The 21,915-nt window shown below is 40.7% G+C and overlaps 1 protein-coding gene across 9 annotated transcripts in view; it reads right to left on the bottom strand.

The window, feature by feature from the left end:
• Window positions 1-21,915, bottom strand: part of SPOCK1 (SPARC (osteonectin), cwcv and kazal like domains proteoglycan 1) — an 806,393-nt gene that overhangs the window by 342,408 nt on the left and 442,070 nt on the right. For all 9 annotated transcript variants that reach the window (XM_084839028.1, XM_084839035.1, XM_084839036.1 and 6 more), the window contains one exon: window positions 462-576. In XM_084839028.1, the coding sequence (XP_084695154.1) occupies window positions 462-576 (115 nt within the window). The remainder of the gene's footprint in view (window positions 1-461; window positions 577-21,915) is intronic.

Genomic DNA, 21,915 nt, shown 5'->3' with positions numbered 1-21,915 from the left:
TTGTGGCACTGATAGGTAATGAAACCGCCAACACAATATGGCAAGACTGGGAGCATCACCCTTATTGACTCAGCAATAGGGAAGCATTCCTCCTTTTTCCCCACCCCACCACCCCCTGTCCTCCGTATTCAGGGTGAGGACAAGGGCTTCATTTCCTCCTTCCTTCCTTCCTTCCTTCCTTCCTTCCTTCCTTCCTTCCTTCATTACATTTATATCCCACCTTGTTCCATTGTGGAACTCAAGGTCGCTACATGGGATTCCCAGGTGGTTTCCCCTCCAAGCACTGACCAGACCCAGACCTGCTTAGCTTCAGCAAGGCGGCTGCCTCATGTGCCTTCAGACCATGCCTTGGGACATTTCCACAGAGCCATATTGAAATGGCTGCGTGTTGCCATAATGTCACCACACTGACAGAGTCATCAGAGCTATTTAATTGAAACTATAAATCACCACATCCTTACCTGTGTACCAGCTGTTTGCGGCTTACACAAATGGCTGTCTCGTAGTCATGAGTGACACAGACTTTATGTGGGCTGCACTTTACCTTCAAACATGGGTCTTTGGACGGATCAAGAGCTATTAAAAACAAGATATAAAGAAGTTTAGAAAATTACCTCTCAGCACTCATTAGTCAAAATAACGAGCCAGACATCTCATGAAGAAATCAATAGCACTTTTCAGGGTAAAAAGTGCCCAAAAGTATTTACTTCATTTACCCTCGCAATTCTACAAGGTAGATTATGTTCAGATCTAGTCAGCTGACCAAGGTCATCCAATGAACTTTATAATCAACTAATTGGGATTTGAAGCTAGACCTGATAACTGGGCCCCATGTTCTACCTGCTGCAGTATCCTGGTGACCTCACACTCTTGCTTGGATCTGTAGAATCACAAGAATGTACAACTAGAACAACCTTCAAATCCACCTCTTTCCCCCCCAAAACACCAATTAGGCAGGGCAGTCTATAACTATTGACAATAGATATAGGCCTGGTTTACATGGCATGGTAAGCCAGATTTTTTTTTTTAAATCTGGTTTACTTGATCGCTTCTGCTTGGCTCCTCTGGCCAGCAGGAGCAGCTAAACCAGCCAGGGATTCTCCTTCTCTGGCTTGGTTAGTGTAATGTCCAAACCAGGAACTCTGACTTGTCTCTCCCCTGACAACCCGTAAACCAAGAACAAAACCGGGATAGAAGAGACAAAGGAATACATTTTGCATGAAAAAATTAGGTGCTGTCCTGAAGAAAATGTCTCTCCTTGATCCCCAAAATATGAGAATTGCTTTAAGAATGGTTTTTAGTTAGAACAAGCAAAAGTATTATGGAAGAATAGTACACAGTACATCTCTAGTCTGTCATGCATAGAAGTCTGGACTGTAGCCAAATGCCACTGTATCTATTCAAATAATAGCTACTTGATAGGCGATTTAATGATTGCTATTGTGCACCAGGACATGTAGTGATTGCTGAGCCCCACATGAAACTTAGCAATCTTGGGTTAATACAATGTATGATTTCCTGTATTTCATCCAACATAACTCTAAAATCAACAAAAAGGCAGCATGCCAGTTCCAGCTAGTGCCAGCATGACACACAAATACTACTGTAGAATGGAGATACTATCATTACTGCAATAATCACATTTTTAAACGTTGCCTTTCATTTACAAAGAAGCCAAAAGAAGAACCCCCTGAAGCTTTCTGTATACAGATATGCATGATGCTCTATTTGCCAGTTAAATACTATTGTATCTGTATACCATCTCTGCAGTAGAATGTAGCACCAAACCATGGCGTAAGTTTGAAGCAATTCATAATTTCATAACAGTGAAACTGCAGGCTGTCTTTTTAATACCACAGAAAAATAAGTACAAATTTGGAAATTTGCCAGGACACAAGGATTAAAACCTTTTCACATCCTAAAATGATCTTGTGGGACTACAAGCAGCCCACTGATGTTCTGCCAATATTATAATAAGGGGCTCCCATAATAATGTCCCATTTCGCTTATGATAAACCTTTTGTGTCTAGAGCATGAATATACCAGGAAAAGAACCGAAGGGAGGGTCGGGCCTGATATGTTGACTTCTTGAAATATTTTTTTTCATAAATAGGAAAACACCAAACGAAGCTAACCTATCTTCCCAGTCCCCAGATTTAGATGCTGGGGTATCAACATTTATATAGGTGCTTTGTATCCAAATGGCTTCACATTACATACAGAACTGCTCCAGCCCGCTTGCTCTGCCTCCAAAATCCGTGCATTCTGTGTATGTGCGTAAGACTCCTCCATGCCATCAGGAACCCTTGGTGTTTCCAATTATATGGAAGAGCTGTATGCACAGAGGCCCCTTTCAAGTGAACCCTGAATACATTCATTGGGGGAACATGGCCAGGAGGTGTGCCAATGTCTGTGAGCGGACATGGTTCTACTTCCTCCTTATATGTTGAATGAATTTGTGCAGGATAAACTAGCAAACAACCCCTACTATCTCAGAAATCTTTAGAGCAGCCATATTAGATAGGTAACCATATTATTATCCCGATGTTGCAGATAAAGCGCAGAGGCTGAGAGTTAGTATCCCAAAGCCACCTAAGGTCTCATGGCTGAGGTGAGATTTGTACCAGGGAGTTCCTGGTTCACAGTTCAGTATTTTTAGATTCTATTGTTACACTAACTAGCTGCTATATAGCTAGCTGCAGGTGTCTTACAGTGTCCTCCACAAAAAAGCATGTTGAAAAAATACAGTGCAACTATCTTCCAAAATGGACGTTTAATCCAGGGACAATCACCATGCAACTATGAAACCCATGGCTTCCTACTGGAAAACTCCTGGAAATCTTAGAATTAATTTAAAATATAAAATTTCTTACTTATATGGTTGCGGAGAATTTGAGAGCATAAAACCAAAGCACCCCAAAGCCTCATGCAAATAAATAAATAAATAAATAAATAAGGCAAATGCAAAAAGACTGCAACCTTTATTTGCAAGACTCACAATTTCTAAGCTTTTATCACAATTTTCAATACAATTTATTATTTTGAAAAATGGATCCCATGGGTGAGAGGTAGCTCAGAATTATAGGATTGTTTTCCTTAAAAAATGAAGCACCACACTGAAGCCTTTAACTCTTCCCGACACTCCATAGTATTCTGAATAAAAATATTTGCTGAGCCTAAAAGAGTGCATAAATTCATATTTCAGTTAGCTCAGTACCATCTTTCAAGCAAGTTAAAAAATGCTACTTTTCCTGCCACTCTAAAATTGTACAAATGGTACTGCAGAAGAAGTGTCACAAAGATGCCATCCCATGGCTAATATTCATGAGGCTCACACCAATTTATCTAATTACATGCCAATTTAATATGCAGAATAGCTGCACCTCTATATCTCATGATATATATTCACAGCAGTTCTTAGAGGTGAACAAGTTCCCCACATTGGCTTTCATCCATCATGCAGGGAAAAGCAGCGTGTCTCTCAGATGTATGCTTATGAGGCTCAGGGATAAATTATGTCTGACAAGTATAAATTAGCAGTATCCAGAAAGGGGTATGAAACCATTTGTGGATATGATCTTCTCCCCCTTTGGGGGATGCTCTGGTGTTAAATGTCACACAGTAATCATTCTCATTGGCTTTCTCCAAGTCCAGTTTCATTCTGAAATTGCTCAGAAGGGTGCTGTTCCACCTTCTCCCAGTGCTTTTCCTTTTATATATCATTTTGCAGCCCTGTTCTACAATACCATGGTACAAGCACATTGAACAGGATTCAGTAGAGAGGCTTGAAGCCATATAGGCAAGGTACCAAGTATTCCAAAGCAAGATGAGCTTGTAAATTTGGTGTGGGAGACAGTGGGAAATGGAAAGAGACAGTAATGCTCTGTCTTCAGTCCTCTTTTGACCAGGAATTTGAATCACAACCACCTTTGCTCATATACCCATGCTTCCTCCAGGCACCTCCTTCATTCATCTTCCATTTTTGTGCTGATCACAGGGACAATCATTAAAAGCTTTACAATATAAAGGAACTAAAACTGATAACACATTCTCACAGCCGCATTCATTCACATCACCGCTTGCCTTACTATACGAGCTATTTATTTTGTATGTATCTGCTGTTTGCACATGCAAAAAAAGGAAAAGGGAAAAAAACCTCTAGCTAAAATGAAACCAAATGGGATAAACTGTTGAAACTAGCCTTCTCCAACTTGGTGCCCTCCAGATGTGGCTGGCGGGGGGATCCTGGGAGTTGCAGTGCAACACATTTGGAGGCCACCAGGTTAGGAAAGCCTGGTTTAAACCTTTGCTCTCAAGCAGCAATATCCCAGTTAGTTTGCAGCAAGAAATTACTTGCGGCAGCACAATCCTATGTATGTTTACTTCGAAATAGGTCTCACTATGTCTAATTGAGCTTCCTCCCTAGTAAGTGTGTTTGGCATAGTAGTTTAAAGGTTGCTGTGAGCCTGAAGTATCCCATCCACAAAGAAGGCTGCCCACTCCACACCTGCATGATTCTCTGCTCTGGGCCTTGCCTCCTTTCTATCAGTTTCCACTAAGGGTGGGTAATTCTGATTTATACAGCAGTAGAGGGGTCTTGTAGGCCATCTAGATCAACCCCCTGCTCAATGCAGGAAATCCAGAGATAGATCATCTCCAATAGGTGGCTCTCCAACCTCAACTTGAAGACCTCCATCGAAGGGCAGGCCACCATCCTTTAAGGTAATTGGTTTAATTGTCGAAATGCTCTTATTATCAAGACATTTATTCCAAAGTTCAACCAAAATCTACTCCTTTCAATCTATTCCTGGCCTTTGGGGCAGCAGGGAACAAGTATTTGCCCTCTTCTATGTGATAGCCCTTCAGGTATTTTTAAAACTGTATTAAGGTCATATTTTAAACTGATGTGTACAATGCCTATAGAACTTGATTATAAAGTATCTAATAAATATAGTAAATATAAATAAGTAACATGATGCCCCCTCAGTCTTCTCTTCTCCAAGCTAAATACACACATTTCTTTCAACCTTTCCTCACATTACTTGTTTTCTCTACCTCTGCTTTCTGCTGAACCCAGTGCTAGCTCCAGGTTTTAGAGGGCCCTTGGGTCAGACACCCTCAATAGGCCCCCTCCCTCAATGAGTCTACCTTCTCACTGCCATTGTCACCAGCTGCTATTCCTCCTCATCCTCTTTCTCATCATCGCTACCACTTGCTTGTTTGACAGGCAGAGAGCCAGTGAGCAAGTAACAGTGGCATCTACTGCTCCTCCTTCTCACCACTTCCATTGTCTGGGCCAGAGTGAGAGGCAAGTGAACAAGCAGGCTGCAAGAGTGAAGAGGAGGAGCAAGTCCAGTGGGCTCTTGTCAGTGGGCCCTGCTGGGGTGTGGCCAACAATGACTACACTTGATGCCGGCCCTCACTTCCAGTGTCTCAATCCAATGTGTGATATTGGACCTCATTGGAGTCACTTCCAGTGCAGAAGAATAGGAAAATGATTACCCACTCTCAAAGAAGAGTTGCGCACATGTCACTAGGTTTGCATCCTTACTATCAGGAGGCATGCTCGAAGAGCATTGGCTCATGTAGAGAAATACAGTGGGGTGTATGCCCTTTTGAGCATGGGTAATTCTTACTCCTCCATATTTTAAATGACACTTTTGAATACAATTCATAACAAAAAGTATGCCTCAACATTCAGGCATTTGGGAAGATAACCCGCGAATGTAATTACAATACACTGAACAGGATTCATAGAATCCATCCTAATATATGAAAACCAATTCTTTCTTGAATGTGTTTCTTTGAAGAAGTTCAAACCATGGGTTTCAAAAATTTATAGAATGCTTCAGTTATAGATCTGAGGCAGGCTGCAGTATTGTGCACACTTATCTGGGAGTAGCAACCAATTTGACAAAGATGAACTTACTTCCAAGTAAATGTGTTTATGATTATGTTGTACATTTACACACAAGAGCTAGAGCAATTTTAGAGGAAGACTCATGACAAGTCTGCCCAAAGGAAGCATACTTCTCTGCCACCATCATCCACAAAGTGAAGGGCGACGACAGAGCTATTCTGACTGATAAAGGGCCAGTTACATCTTGATTCCCAGTGAAGTTGGGGAGGAATTCTTGGTGGCCTGCTGTGACCAAGACTTTGAAGATAAAATTGCTCTTATCTGTTGTGATGTGGACTCCACGTGAATTGCTTTATCCATGGATGCATCTGAACTTGTCCTGTTGTTATGGATACTTTTCAGTTTGTTGTGCCTTTGGAAGTATGAAGCTGACAACTTTCATTCTTGACTCTTTCCCATCATGTCTAATTCTGTCAGGCACACTAGGCCTGGTAGATGGAGAAGTCAAATGCCTCCTTAAACTTAAACTTTACCTCTTGGTAAAGTTCTAGCTTTGAAGGAAGCAGAGGTTCAAAGCCTTCTTGGACTCCTCTGATATGGTTGGCCTTTGGCCAGTTTCTCATTTTAGGTCAAGGTGCTTGAGCATGTGGTGATCTTGGATGAGATTATTTGGATCTATTCAGTCTAGATTCCAGCCCAGTCCAGTTTGGAGACTAAGACTACCTTGCTCACCTTGGCTCAACAACATATGAGGAGCTAGATGGGGGGAGTATGTTGCCGTTGGTCCTAACGAATCTCTCAGTGGCTTTTGATACCTTCAGCCATAGCATTCTTCTAAGCAGCCTGGCCAGGTTGGGGCCATAGTTTTGTGCTAGTTCCAGTCTGACCAGCAGGTAGGTCTCAGAATGTGGTGGTACTGTGTTCCATGTCCATTGGCCTATGGTGATCTTGTCCCTCATGCTTTTTGGCATTTACATGAAACAGCTGGGAGGGGTAGTCCAGAGATTTGGAGTGAAGTACTATCAATATAAGGATAACACTGAATTTCTGACTTCAAGGACAAAGTGGAAGTCCTGAAACATTGTTTGGAGGTTGTAATAGACTGTATGTGGGCTAACAAGCAGAGACTTGACCCAGACAAGGCAGCAGTGCTTTGGATCAGTAGGACAGCCAATCTGAGAATGTTTGTTCTTCTAAGCAGCCTGGCCAGGTTGGGGCCATAGTTTTGTGCTAGTTCTGAATTGGTAGTACTTCCCCTGAAAGACCAGATTGAAGTCTGAGAATACCTCTGGAACTGCTTCTGGTTGCTTCTCAAGAGTGTAACAACATTCAAATAATCACATCTCTATCCTCTTAGATAGTACATAGTTAAAAATCAGCAACAGAAAAATACTCATATAGTTTAGGATAGATTCCTTTGTATTCCAAGTGGCTAAGTCATCATTGAGAGCCTGTGCAGAATGAACCAGAAAGCTCTAACTTATTTATATAGTTTAATCATAAATAATTTCCTTATAATTTTCATACCCTCTGGCAGGTGCAAAGCTGCATTTAGTGGATATGCTGCACTTTCTGTAGAACATAATTATGCTGAGTGGAGAGATGCAATTTCATAAGAACTACCTAGCTGACTTTAAAAAACAAAACACACATTTTATTGACAATATAATTTAACATAAAAGAGCAAATACAATTCCAAAAGAGAGAAAATCAATACAATCAGTTAATAACTGTGCTTTCTTAATTTAATACTTCTCTCACTTTTTTCAATCAAATTTATATTATATTCAATTACAGCTGTTAAACAACATCTAAGACCTCTTTCCATATATTCCAATAATTATTCTTTTGTCTCCGATACTGAATAGATTTGTCCCACTGATCAAAAGAGTCCTTTTTTGTAGCTTGACCCTCCCATATTTTTTATAGTATGAGAGTTTATGTATTACTACTTTATGCCAAATATTATTTTCCCATTCGCTTAGAGATGGTAATTCTTGTTTTTTTCCAGTATTTTGCTATTAGAATCTGAGCTGAAACCAATAAGTTTGCAATCATCCATTCATTCTTAGTTGCTAACAATCCTTTTATATTACCTAATAATAAAACCAATGCATCCAAAGGCAATTTATATGTTTTTGTATAATTTATATTATACAATTTATAATTTATATTATTCAATTTATATGAGCATATGTTTTTCTACACTCATAATTACATTAATCCAGAAATTCTTATATATTTGCAGGCCTACCATATATGTCTAAAATCTGCAAAATCCTGACCACATCTCCAACGTAATACATTAGGCAACTTATACAGGTTCTGCAGTCTATGAGGCATTAAATACCACAAATATATGATCTTACAGAAATTCTCCCTTGACACTATATCCATGAAGTGCTTTGGACGTTGCACACATACACTCCTCTATCGTTTATCTGATATATTAATGTTACACGTTTTTCCCATCTTGCCTTTATCTCTGTCTCCTGGGGCATGTTTCCACACTATTGGCTTCACTTTGTTTGCAACTTTGTTGCAATGTTTCCCCAGTCACATCTTCTCCTTTTCCTGTTTCCACAGCCCTTAAAGACCCGGCTTATCATCGCTGTAGCCTGGGGCTCTGTGCTGTTTCCACTGAGCTCTAATCGAATTATTTTCTTGATTGCTGGGTGGAGTCTGAGTGGAGTCTGGGTTGGGTCTGATTACCTCATCAGTGTTCCCACCTCCTCGGCCGTGTTTCCAGGACAACGGAAGGAGAAGCTAATGGAGGAGTACCAGATTTTTTAAAAGGAATCAGCTTTCCTGTGAAGAGAGGCTTCCTCCCTCTCCCCCCTCTCCCCCCCTTTCTCCTTTCCCCTGAATGTCCAGATGCATCTGCATTTCAGGAGCAAGCCTCATTGAGCACAATGGGTTACTTCTGAGTAGACACACATATGCTTGTGCTAGGAAAGTGAGGACAACGACACAAAGATGGACCCAGCCCCCATTTTAACCCAGAGGACCTCACTGACTACAATGGGAATTACTTGTGATGAGATAGTAATGGGTTTGTTGTGGGAAAGAGAGCAGTAAACACAAAGACAGAAACCAGCCCCCATTGTAACCTGCAGGATATCTATAATGAAGCTATCAAGTACTTTCTTCCTAAGACAATTATTCGGAGCCTCAATATCCCACTTGATCACTTAATCGCACTTAAGAAAATGGGATTAAAAGTGTGCCATCTCAATTGAGGGGAAAACTCTGTAAGTTCTGATGTGGGCATTCAAAGGCAAGTCTCATTCAGCACAATGGGAGTTACTTCTGAGGAGACACCAATGGGTTTGTTGTGGGAAAGAGAGTAGTAAATACAAAGGCAGAAACCAGCCCCCACTGTAACCATTGACTTAGAGGTAAATTGATTAAAACTAATTTGCATCATTGTTCATAATATTTACTGGAATACTTGCATGAATACAAAAAATCTACCTATCTATGGCAAAACATTCATTTTTACTGTTGCAATATGACCCAACCATAATAAATTCCCCACTGACCATTTATTCAAGTGAGCTTTCATTTTATTATTCAATACTGCAAAATTGTTTTTAACCATTTCTTCAGGCATTTGTGCAATCTAAATACTTAAACATCTAATTTTACTGAAGTTCCATTTTGCTTGTATCTTATTTGTTAACTCTAATTTCAATTCCTAATTTATGTTAATTCTCCAAACCTCAGATTTTACTTGATTAATTTTATACCCTGAGACCTTACTAAAATCACTTAGTATAGCCACCGACATAATAATCGACCGTCTTGGTTTTCCATCAAAAACACTACATCATCTGCATTGATAGATAATTTATTACCTAACTCTCCTGATTGGATTCTTATTACTCCCTCATTAGATCTAACTCCAATCACCTGTTCTACTGGGCAAGAAAAAGTGAAGTCATTTGGAAAGCTGAGTCCATAAACTTTCTCATACATACAAGGCACTTGCTTCCACTAACCTGGGATGCACCTTGACAGAAACAAAGAGGTGGGATTTTCTTTCACATTCTTTCATTTTTCAGTTCTCCCCAGTACTGATGACAACTGACACTTCTTTAATATCTTGAAGGCGTATACAAGACAATAACCCTCTTTCCTCCAAGGACAGAACCTAAAATACATGTTCTGAAATATGCTAATGATGGATCACGCTCCGTTAATCAGTTTCTAGGAGCAGATGTGCATCTTCTGTAGGGAAGGAAGACCCATGGGAATAAGATGAAAGAGAAACAAATCCTGTATTTTGTTATCAGGGTTCTTTGTGTCCTAAAGCAGTGAGTGTGAAAGCTTTGAAATGAACAGCTACAACTCTATAAGTATAGCAAGAGCAGGAGAAAGAGTCAAGACAAGAGCACAAAGAATTATTCATGTAGAACTTGCTTGGCAATGCAAATAAGTGCTATAATGAGGTGGAACCCACCCTGCTATATGGCTATAATTTCCTTGCTAATAAAAGTTTTGCCATACCACACAAATGAAGTGCCCTTTACCACTTCCCTTTACTAATCATAGAATAGTAGGGTTGGAAGGGGCCTACAAGGCCATCGAGTCCAACCCCCTGCTCAATGCAGATTTCATTAATTCATCTCCCCAGAATTCAAATGAGGGATTAGTGTTCCTCCCTGCTCCAATTCATATGTATGCTGCCATCAAAGAGGCCACCATGCCTATATGCTGGAATTGTGCCTACCACTATAAGATACATTATCAGTAGAAGCAGTTATAATAGATGACAGGTTTCTCATATCCTTAGAGAAGATTCCAAAGTGTCCTGTAGTTTTTAGAAATGACTGTAAACTCGGAGAGAAAAAGTCCTACTAAGATTGACTGAGAAACATAAAGTAAAATGGAAGTATTCATGGATTGTTCTATATACACCAGGGGATGCACAGATCACAAGATTTGCTTTGGACCTGACTGTGAAAATTCAGAAAACAGCCCAATTCACCCTGGACCAATTTGGAGACTGCCTGATTTAACTCTAGGCCAAATCCAAATCTCAGTTTAGAAATTTAAAGTGTTGTGCTTACCACTGACTTATAATAGGAAATCAACAAACTATAACTTTTTTGCTATTTGACGAAATGGATTAAATTTTCAGGCATAGTAGCCCTTGTGAAGTTACAAAACATGCCAGATATCAGAGAATATGTGCTAAACGGCTTTAAATGTTGTTGTTTTTTTAAAAAATCAAACTCTCAATGACCTTGTTTTTGCTTGGCAAAATTGGATGGAAATTGCAGACATATCGGCTCTTTCTGAGGGGGATCAAACCTTCCAAGTTTCAGATGATTTGGTATAGAGGGGTTTTCTTAATGCAACGACAGCCTATACAGTTTGTGGGTTTAAAAAAAAAGTTGCGCTTATCCGTCTACAACACAGAGGTGCCCCTAGCTAAAAAAAACCTTGCAGAATTTCAGAAGGATGGGTGCAGCAGTTTTTGTGGAAGGAATTTTCAAATGTTTTTTGAGGGGGGGATGATTAGTTCCCCCACCCCCATGTTGTGTCTGTTCTTTGGCAATTCGTATGAAAATAGTATTCATCATAGAAATGTCCTTTGGCAGGAAACCTGCAAAATTTCAGAAGGTTAGGTAGGGATGTCAGAGAATTTCTCCATGAATCTCGGGGAGGCCGAATGCCAGCACATTCGGTCCCCTGAAATTGGTGGCGAAACGGTCTGCCCCCCCAGGACAGGACTTACCTTGGGCAAATCCTCCGGGCGGCAGCGGTGGCGGCGGCAGTTCGGCAGCAGCTGCGGCGGCCGGTCTTCCGACTGGCTGCTGCTGCCGCCATTTCCAGTAAAAACAACAACAACAACAACAAAACGTGATAGGCTACATAAAGATTTATGATTTATGTAAAAAATACCATGATAGGCTTCGTAAATGTTTACGTAGCCTATCACGGCTGAGTAAAACCAAAAACCGCGCGTACGCAAAAAACCGTGCGTACGTGCGTTCCTTATTTTGGCACATCTAGTCTACGTAAACATTTACATAGTAGACTATGGCGAAAATAAGGGGAACGCAAATAGCGTAGCGTCTATGCTATTTGTGTTCCCCTTATTTTCGCTGTAGTCTACGTAAATGTTTACGTAGACTAGATGTGCCAAAATAAGGAACGCAAATGGCGGCGCCCATGGGCGCCGCCAGTTGCGTATGTGTGTTTTTTGTTTTTTTTACTCAGCCATGATAGGCTACGTAAACATTTACGTAGCCTATCACGGCTGACTGCAGGGACGCAAACGGCAGCTACGGCTGCCGCCATTTGCAGCCCGGCAGGCCAGGATTCGGGGGTGGAGGGACAGAGCGCCTCCCACCCCGGCCAGAATTTCGGGGGGGTGGGATGGAGTGCCTGCCCCCCCGCCAGAATTTCGGGGGGAGGGACGGAGCGCCTCCCCCCCACCGCAAATCAAATTTCGTTACAGGTAAGTGACTTTCGTACATCCCTAATTTAGGCGCAAAGGCTAGGGAGGTATGATGAATGCAAAACAGTTTAAGGTGTTTATCTTTTCTGTTGTATTGGCACTACAGTCACTAAAGTGGAATAGAACAACAGCATATGGTAGTGCCAATCGCATCCTTCCCATGCAATTGCCAACTTCAGTTCTGTGAGAGTCTACCAGTGGGTCATAAATAGACATATATGGGAGGGCAGTAGTGAGATAAGACAATAAAATGCATGCATGCCCCTGAAAGGGCGTACTGTTCTTACTCTTTGGCCCAAACACAGATAGTTTGCCATGCTGAAGAAATCTCACTGAACGGATCCAAATCAAATGCCTAAAATTTTAAAACAGATAACAGATTTTTTTTTAAAAAATCAGATATGTCTAGGATGGAAGCAACGTCAAATACAAGGTCAATGACCCACTTGATAGTTTTTCTGGCTAGCAAAACCTACTGAGAGGTGCCACTGGCTGAAAGACAGACAAAAAGGTCAGCTAAATCCATGTCAAGATTAAAATATTTTTCCATCTATATAGGATGTTTCAAATTCCTATCCAAAGCCAAGCTATTCAAGCTTACTCTCTGGCTTCAACCATTAAAGGGTGAAATGCACCCATTGCAGTGAGTGAATCTTCTTCCATTGTTTTCCAGCTGACCTTTTGTTATTCATAACTTCCTAAGCCCTTTATTAAATCTATAAATCCTCTGCAACATCTTCCCAGAGCTATTGAAATAATTGGGAAATAAACACCAACAACTGCATCAAGTCCTTAACAAACTATCAGCAGTACACCAGAATGTATGTGTGTGTGTGTGTGTGTGTGTGTGTGTTTGTACACTCACTGTATTAGAAGGCTTCACTTTTCTTATGATGGCTATGAATAATACAGGCTGCTTGGTCGGCTTTCCCCTTACCTGCCACAGGAAGCTGGAATTCAACAATACAGACCATTGTTGGTCAAAAACAACAACAATGGGACCTGAGCTACTTTTCCATTACATTTCATACTTATATATAACTACTATAAAGAAAGACGTTTCTCAAGTTCAGATGGTAGAAATCTATTGGAGGGTTGGCATATAAGACTATATTGTAGCTCTAGGTTATGCGTTAAACATACAGCACAGGAAATTTATTCTTCATACATGTGTGGGTGATAAATAAATACTCCCAAAGGCTTTCTGCAATGGATGTACATTTCAACAGAACTTTATAATGCACTTGCAAGATGATTTATGAACCTGATTTTGCTTCACAACCATTCTTTTATTAAAAAAATCAATCCAACCTCACAAACATTCAGTAAAGCTGCTATTTAAAAGCCAGCAATCAAAGGTAATATGACATTATGTAAACACTCTTTGTTTTCAATATTGCTCTACTGTAACTACCATGATTACTCCAAAGCAAAAAGAGTTTTAAATAACGAAATGTCAAGAGCAGTTGCCTCAAACAATCCCCTTGGAAATGTTCTTAGTGTAAGAGAAAGAAAGAACATCTGTTTAGAAATGACTTAAGGAAAATAATGTTACACGCTCCCCACTTCCCTGAGCAGTAAGCAAGAAGTTCTAGGGGCAGTGCTACTTGAGCTTGGCTTCCTTTTGGAGGAGCTATCACTGGAAACATATGGTGTTGTGGGAATATTTGATTTATTTACAAATATACAAGTAGAGCATAAGTGGATGCAAGCAGCATATTCACTCCTAACAGGAAAGAACCTGCTGCCCCATATCAGAGAGGTGCCACCACCCCAAGGTGCTCTCAGTCGTCGTCCCCCTGCCATCTCTCTCCAAACCTCCCTTCTGCAGTTTCTTCCACACAGAGACCTGAATATCCACCCTTAGCTGGGAGGGAGGATAAAAGAGGAGTCACCTTTCCCAGATGGCTCTCAAATTCCAGGGGTGATCTTTGCACATCTTCCAAACATTAGCCCTTCCAGAGGAACCATCAACTGTCCACCCTAAGCCATTTACTTAACAAAGGATATGGCTGGCATGGCTTGGTCAGCATTCATATCAACAATGTGAACTGACACTAGATCAGGGGTGCCCAATATGGCACCTGCGGCAGCCTCCTATAACTCCCATGAAACTCTTCACTCCCTGCTCCCTCCAAAAAATTATAATTTTTAAATAAAAACCTTGGAAAACATTAGGGCCAGGTTCTCCTTCCTGTTCTTGTGCCTGCAGCAGATCAGCTGTTGGTGGGCAGGCAAAGAAGGAAAGAGTTGCTTTCTGGCCTCACTCAATCTTCTTCCATCCACAGAGACCTTTCCCCTGTGCTCTCTCTCTCTCTCCCCTCACTCCCAGTCTCTAGCCTCACCATTTCTCTCCCCTGACCCCTTTCCTCACTATTTCTCTCCCTCCCCTGTCCTCAGTCTTGTTCTTTCTCTCCCTTTCTAGGTTCTAGCATTGCTCTTTCTCTCTCCAGTAACCCTTTGCTTTGCTATTCCCCCTCCCTCCAAGACTCTAGACCTCTTATTTCTCTCTTCCCACACCTCTTTAGCTTACTTTTAACTAGCCAGACCCTCAATGGAGCCATTATGTGACTAGCTACATTCTCTGTGGAAGCCATTTTGTGGTGATGCCCACAGCAGTTTCTCAAATTCCCAAATGTGTGCAAAAGGTTGGGGACCCCTGCAATAGATTTTGTCAGGAACATAAATATTCAGTGCACAAACATGTGTGTTACTAAAAAGAGGGGTACTAAAAAGCATAATCTAGACAAAACTACCCTCTATATACAGCCTACAGCATAGATCTGCGTTCTGTATACTGCTATCTTCCCCCTTTCTCTCCAGTGTCCACACACTGTCACTGAGGCAAAGAACTATAAATTAAGGGGCAGGATGGGTGAGAAAAGGACTGCCACGAAGGAAAAGACTCTGAAAGTGGGATTAGTAATAGTCACGATTTATTATTCTGACCTATGCATGGTAAATCATGTGTCCCATAACGGCTGTTTGGATCAACCCAGAACTATCCTCCCCTCAACATAGTTTTTAATTTGTGCACAAATAAACTTGATATTTGTCTGGTTCATCATGAGCGTTGTAGCAGCCAGGATAAACTGTGTGTGAAAAATCAATATGATTTGATTACAAGTTTAAAAACAGGGGAGGGGGTTGCATCAGTTAAGCCCTGAAGATGCATAGACACATAGCCCAAGCTAGCCAGATATATGGGGACACAATCCCTATCCATGCTCTTAAACAATTCCCCTTTGTTTGAATGGGTCCTGGGAAGAAGTCAGTGTAGGAGAAGTTGACATCACTATGGTTAAAATGAAAATGCTAATTAGAAAACTGGAGAACATAGGGGAAATGTTTTTTTTTAGAATCTGTATTTATAGTCTGACACATGCTGACATCTTTGGGAAGGCAATGATGAAATTATAAAATTAAATTAAATGTCCAAGTAAAATGCTGTTAAAATCCAGTGCTATAACCTTCATGGGGGCAAGGCCTACCAGTGACAAAGAGAACAAAACCCTGAAGACCTAACTATTAATCCTTTGTTCAAACAACCATACAGCAATGCAATCAATAGCTATTCAAGATAAGGAAAGATTCCCCCACCCCACCCCACCCCATCCCATCCCACCCCACCCCACCCCATATTCCCTTGTTTTAGTAAGTCAAGGCATTGCTTTGATTACCAATTCCATGGAGCTGCTGGTAGGGAAGTAATCTAAGATATCAGTAGCAGAGTAACTGAATATATTCTTGTTTTTACAACATATTTCTTAGTAGCATCAACTGAAAAACAACAAAACTTGCACATAATTACATTTTTTAAATTTCCCTTCTACACATCTCACTACAATTCATTCGGCTTCATTAGTGAGAAAATTCTCAATGGCCATCCCCCACCACATGCAAAGAGAGAGACTCTGATTAATGCACTCTGACGTTTAACTCTTTTTCTTCCCCTCCCTGCAATTCCTTGCAGTTTTTGCATATGAAAACCAATTCAGATAAAAACCATCATACATTTGAATGTTTCAAACATGTATGTGAATTATTCAGAGTAAACCAACTTGACAATATGTGGGAACTATGTACGCACTAGCCCTGCTCCCTGTGTGGTCATATCCATCGCTCTGTACATGTGGAGGACGTCTTTCTGAAGAGCAGAGCCTCTCATATCCAGGGAAGGCTCTCCACCTGATTAGGAATACTGATTTTCCAGCATTCCAAATCACATGGAGCACTTTCACAGATAAGGAGGCTATTCCATTCAGAAGGTCACCCTCAGTGTGTAGTGAGTGCAGGGCTAGCATCCCACCCCACATGTTTAGGATGTACAGTTCCTGAACACCTAAATAGGCCAATATAAGCAAAAAAAATTGTCAGAATGGGTTTTGGGGTTATTCATTCTCTGCAGTATCCTTGCTTTTAAATAAACTATAGCATATAAGCAATAAAACAGACAGGTTATCCTAAGGAAAAGAAACAGCTATTTTAGTTTAAATTGGCATTTCCCAAAATAATCTTTCACAGCTGATGTATGATGGTGCTGATGGATATCCAGGCTAACGATACTATGAAAGAACTGAGCAGATTTGCTTTCCAACTGTGATAAGGAACGTGAATAATGACAGCCTGCTTGATAAAGGTATATGAGATGCAGCTGCAATAGGTGACGGGAGGTAAGGAAACACCAGGCTAGATGCCTGTGATAAACAACTTCATGGCAAATATATTTCATGCTGATATGAGCATTTGTGTGCTTTAATATTAATATGGATGTTGTTTTTAAGAATGCAGGTAATTTCCTAAGAAGTACATGCAAGTACTCCATGGACCTCTTGAGAACATTATGCCCCTTGCAAGTCTGGGGGTGGACTGGGGTAAGATAGTCTTGCAGCTTCCACATTTTTCAGGGACATTCATATCCCCAAATAACTTGGATGTAGAAAATATGTCATCATATAAAACAATCCTAAAACCTTGCTGATATCAGCATGAAGCTGGATATCCTAATGGAATCATATCAGAAAGTATTAATGGGTATTGATACCCCTCTTCAACCTATCATTTGCCTCCATGAGAGGACTTCTGGAATTCTTGTGGAAGTAAACACCTGGAAAATGTTGTTATGTTTGAACATCGAAGTACGTTTCACAAGAATAAAATGAATTAAACCCAATGGAGATCCAGTGCCTGGCTATCTTTATTGCAAAACCTGGATAGATTTTCAATTCAAAGAGGGTTTTTTTACATTTATACTCCAGCTTTCCATCTAAAATACCCAAGGTGACTAACGGCAAAATGCAATAAAATACATAGTAAAAACAGACCAGATAATAAACATAATCAGAAATAACATAGTAACAACAATATAACAATCAAATAAGAGCACATAAAGAAAATCAGATAACGACAGCCACTTAAAAACATAATACAGAGCAGCAGAGCAGGGCATAGAACCTCAATAGGCCAAACACCTGTTTCAATAAAAAGATTGTTACCTGTTAGTGGAAGGACATCAACAAAATGTTAGAAGGACCTCCCTCAGTAGGGAGTTCCAAAGTCTGGGCGCAGCCACTGAGAAGACGCTTGAATTCCACCAAGTGTACATCAGTTGTTGGTGGGACAGAGAAAAGAGCCTCTCCAGAAAACTGCAACACCTGGGCAGGCTCATACAGAAGAAGGCAGTTCAGGTATCCAAGCTAGGCTTTATAGGTCATGAACAGCACTTTGAATTGTGCGCCCAGCAACCGATCTGTAGCCAGTGAAGTTGTTGTAACATGGGAGTCACATACTCCCTATAATGGGGCCCAGTCAGCGATCTAGTTGCAGCATTCTGAACCAGCTGAAGTTTCCGAACAACCTTCAAAAGCAGCCTGATTTAAGAGCACTGCAATAATCCAAACAAGATGTAACCAAGGCATGTGTCACCCTGGCCAAATATAAAAACCTAGGTTTTATAGTTGGCACATCTGCCTCAGCTAACGAAAGCTCTCTTGGCCACTGCCCAAACCTGGACATTCAAAGTCTGTGAGTGGCTCCAGGAATGCACCGAAACTACTAATCTGAAGTTTCAAGGAAAATGTAATCTCATCTAAAACAGACTGGCCCCCGATTCCTTGATCTACCTTCTATTGACCAGAAGCACCTATGTCTTGTCTAGATTAAGCTTCAGTTTGTTCACCCTCAAGTCTGTTACTTGTGCCAGCCAATGATTCAAAATATTGACATGAGTCCTATGCATGTACATATATGAGAGTCACACTTAAAGTTCTCTCATGGCAAAATATGTTAAACTGGAAGTTGGATCCAGACATGCAGCCTGAGGCTGGCCTTACCATGAGGCAGAGCGAGGCAGTCAATTCAGGCAAAAGATGTTTGCTGTCATGAAAAAGCAGCAAATTGTTAGTTATTAATTTATTACTGTTGAGTTGGATCCAGACCTAGACATACTTAGGTTAGACCCATTAAAATGAATGGGTTTTAAGTTAGTCTACTCTAAGGGCAACTATGTCTAGATCCAAACAATTGGGTTTTTACTGCCAGGGAGGAGGAGAGGTGCTTGTGGGATTTTCTGCCACAGCTGGCAAACCCAGGTATACACAGTGATGGGGGTGGGGCGGATTTGCTAATCTGCATCAGAAAGCAAAATGTCATTGGTCAGTCCTGATACCATCACTTTCTGTTCATGTTTTCATAGACTTAATTCTCACTAGGTTCGACAGACCATACTGTCATGTAGAACTGCATCAGACTGTTGCCTTAGTTTGACTATTATATGGCTACATTGTAGTTACAAATAATACTAAATTGGAAACTAAGTTTGTACATTTAAAATAAAAATGAACATCTATTCAAATTTGTAGTATTTTTAACACTAACCGAAAACCAGTTAAGTTTACTACAACTGGGATCAGGTTTGAAATGCAAACATTAAGTAATAGATGCAAAGAGCATTCTTTTTAGTCTAATAATCTATAATCTGACATCTGTAGCATTTTGGTCCCTTAAATCCCAGTTGCTGTCTGTGAGAGCTAATTTGTTCTTGGATGCATCTCCCTCTATGGCAGCTATGCTACATGTCCTGATAAGCTCAAGGCCAAACTCTGTTTGAAACTAAATAGCTTTGAAACAAGGTCGGTGGTTGGCTGTTTACCCAATTATTAACTCAGGAAGCACAGTGAATACAAATAAGGAATTATTACTTAAACTGCTGGAGTAAAAGCTTGTTTCTCAAGCTACTGTACTTTCATGCTATCTCAGGGCCAAACTGAATGTTCTGTCTGGGATGTGTGTTGGAGCTGTGTGTATGAATTTTATTTACCTCTGGGTAAGCAGGGGGTAGAATTCCTGGGAGGGGAAAGGTTTACTCTCCCCTGCCAGAGCACCACAGTCCATATCTGAATTGAGGCTGCATGGACTTACATGGGGGTAAAGAAAACTAGCATGCATGGCTCCACCAGAACGTTTAGTTCAGCCTCAGCTATGTCTCAAAGTGTATGCTCTGCTCTCCTGTTTTTTTAGACATTAAAATAGCATATGTGCCATGTGCAGAAGCAGATTTCTACAGAGAAATCCAGTTGCTAGATTGTGTCTTGCATGCACAACAGGATATTGTACTGAGTAAGAAAAACACCCTCAATCCTACATCCAGTATACAGCTTTGGGGGCATATGGCTATCTGAGCTGGATCAGCTCTGTATATGCATCCTCTAGCACAGGGGGGCATATCTCCTAGCCCTCTGCTTTTCTTGGAAGCCTGAAAAGCCAGCTACACTCCACTTTCCCCCACAGCCTAGGTGATCCACCTGTCAGCTTTTTGCTCAGGCCCCAACCCTCTCCCAGCAGGGAAAAGCTCTTATCTCCAGTCAACTTCTGATGAGAGATAAGAGCTTTCACCTGTGAGGGAGAGTGGAGAAGAAAGCCTGGAAAGGAAGCTGCTGCAGTTATTTCTCTGATGACTTTATGTGCAAATCTTTAGGGGGCCAATCTAAGAAGAAAAATCCTATCGTACCGTAAAGATTAACATTTTATTTATTTATTTATTCATTCATTCATTCATTCATTTCATTTCTATACTGCCCAATAGCCGAAGCTCTCTGGGCGGTTCACAAAAATTAAAACCAAACAGCACACAATTATATTGTGGCATAGGTTGTTATACACTGGAATCCACTTCATCAGGTTTACTTCATCAATCCTAATAAAAATTATTTAATATTATTCTTTTCTGTTTTATTGTTGCTGAAGATTTATGGCAATTAAGGTATTTTTTGTTTTCTGTTAAATGTGAACTGAAGGCATGGTCTGGCCAAAGCTAAGAGCTTCTAACCCCATTGATTGGAATGCTTAACCCTCATTTGGAAATCAATGGGAGTTAAATGTAGCTGTGTTCGGTACCATTCTTCAATCAGCAAATCCTGTGATTATTGGGAGACAAGACCTAACAAAAGGTAGCTGCCTTCTGAGATTCTCTACCAAAGCAATTAGGATTTAAATGCACATTTTTGTGAATTCTGCATGAGTGAACTATATTACGCTGTAACTGGAATCAATTACTTTGCTTATATAATTTCCTCTGTCTTAAAGAAGAGATCCTAACCAGAGCTAATATATAGCTCTGCAGTAGCTATTTATATTGTTATATCTGCTGAAAACATATGAACAATATGAATGTTTAATTTCCAGATTTGCAAGCAAGCTGTGTCTCCTGAAGAAAAAAAATGGTCCTCATTAATATCTCTGAGTCTATCACCATTTGCTGAAAATTAAGCAGCAAATTCAGGCTTATGAATCTGAACTTCAGCAGGAATAATAAGATTCTGTTTCCTAGTAAACATTACATGTTGTAAGTATTTGCTATGAGCTTCTGAAAATTCATATCCCTAAAGGCTGAGTCACATATGTAGAATGGAACTGCATAGTGTGTTGACAAGCATAGTTATTATTGTGGCTGTGATTCCCATTCAGTGAATCCATCTTACACATCCACAACACACCAAGTGTTCCAAAAAGCAATTAGGCATGATGATAGGCTGTGGTGTACTCTCAGCAACATAGAGGGTAACTGGAATATTTCACCTGCTTTTAGTGGTGCTTTCCTGATTCTATTTCTCCACACACTAAATGGCGAGACTAAAATTGTTCTTCACTTATTTCTCACCTGGCTACCACTTCTTAAGAGAAGTGGTTATTCATTCCTCCTGGGGATTCAGTATAGCTTCCAGTCTCAATTTGTTTTGTTACAGTTATTTATATACTACCTTTCAGGATACAAATCCTACCATGGTGGATTACAAGTAGCATAAAAATAATAAAATCACAATGAACAATATTGACAAGTTTTAAAAATATAATCAGGATTCTTCCCTCAGGGGAGGAAAATGGCCCGGCTGTGTCTGGTGTATCCCTGTATCTCTGTCTCCTGGAATTCCCACAGGGCAGTTGATGGTAGAGGGCCCTGCTGGGGCTGGAAAAGTCCAGCTGGATCAGGCGCTGAGGTCTACTTTGCTTGCCTCTCTCCCTCTCCTGGAGATGTTGGGGTGGGGGGAGACATTGCGTGCCACCCCTAAGAGAGCCATTACTTTTGGGC

Source organism: Heloderma suspectum, chromosome 2 (assembly GCF_057233095.1).
Source record: "Heloderma suspectum isolate Gila_16-S chromosome 2, 16-S_ref, whole genome shotgun sequence".
In the NCBI taxonomy this organism is placed as follows: domain Eukaryota; kingdom Metazoa; phylum Chordata; class Lepidosauria; order Squamata; family Helodermatidae; genus Heloderma; species Heloderma suspectum.
The sequence above is the reverse complement of the archived record's forward strand: the minus strand, read 5'-3'. Positions and strand labels throughout refer to the sequence as shown.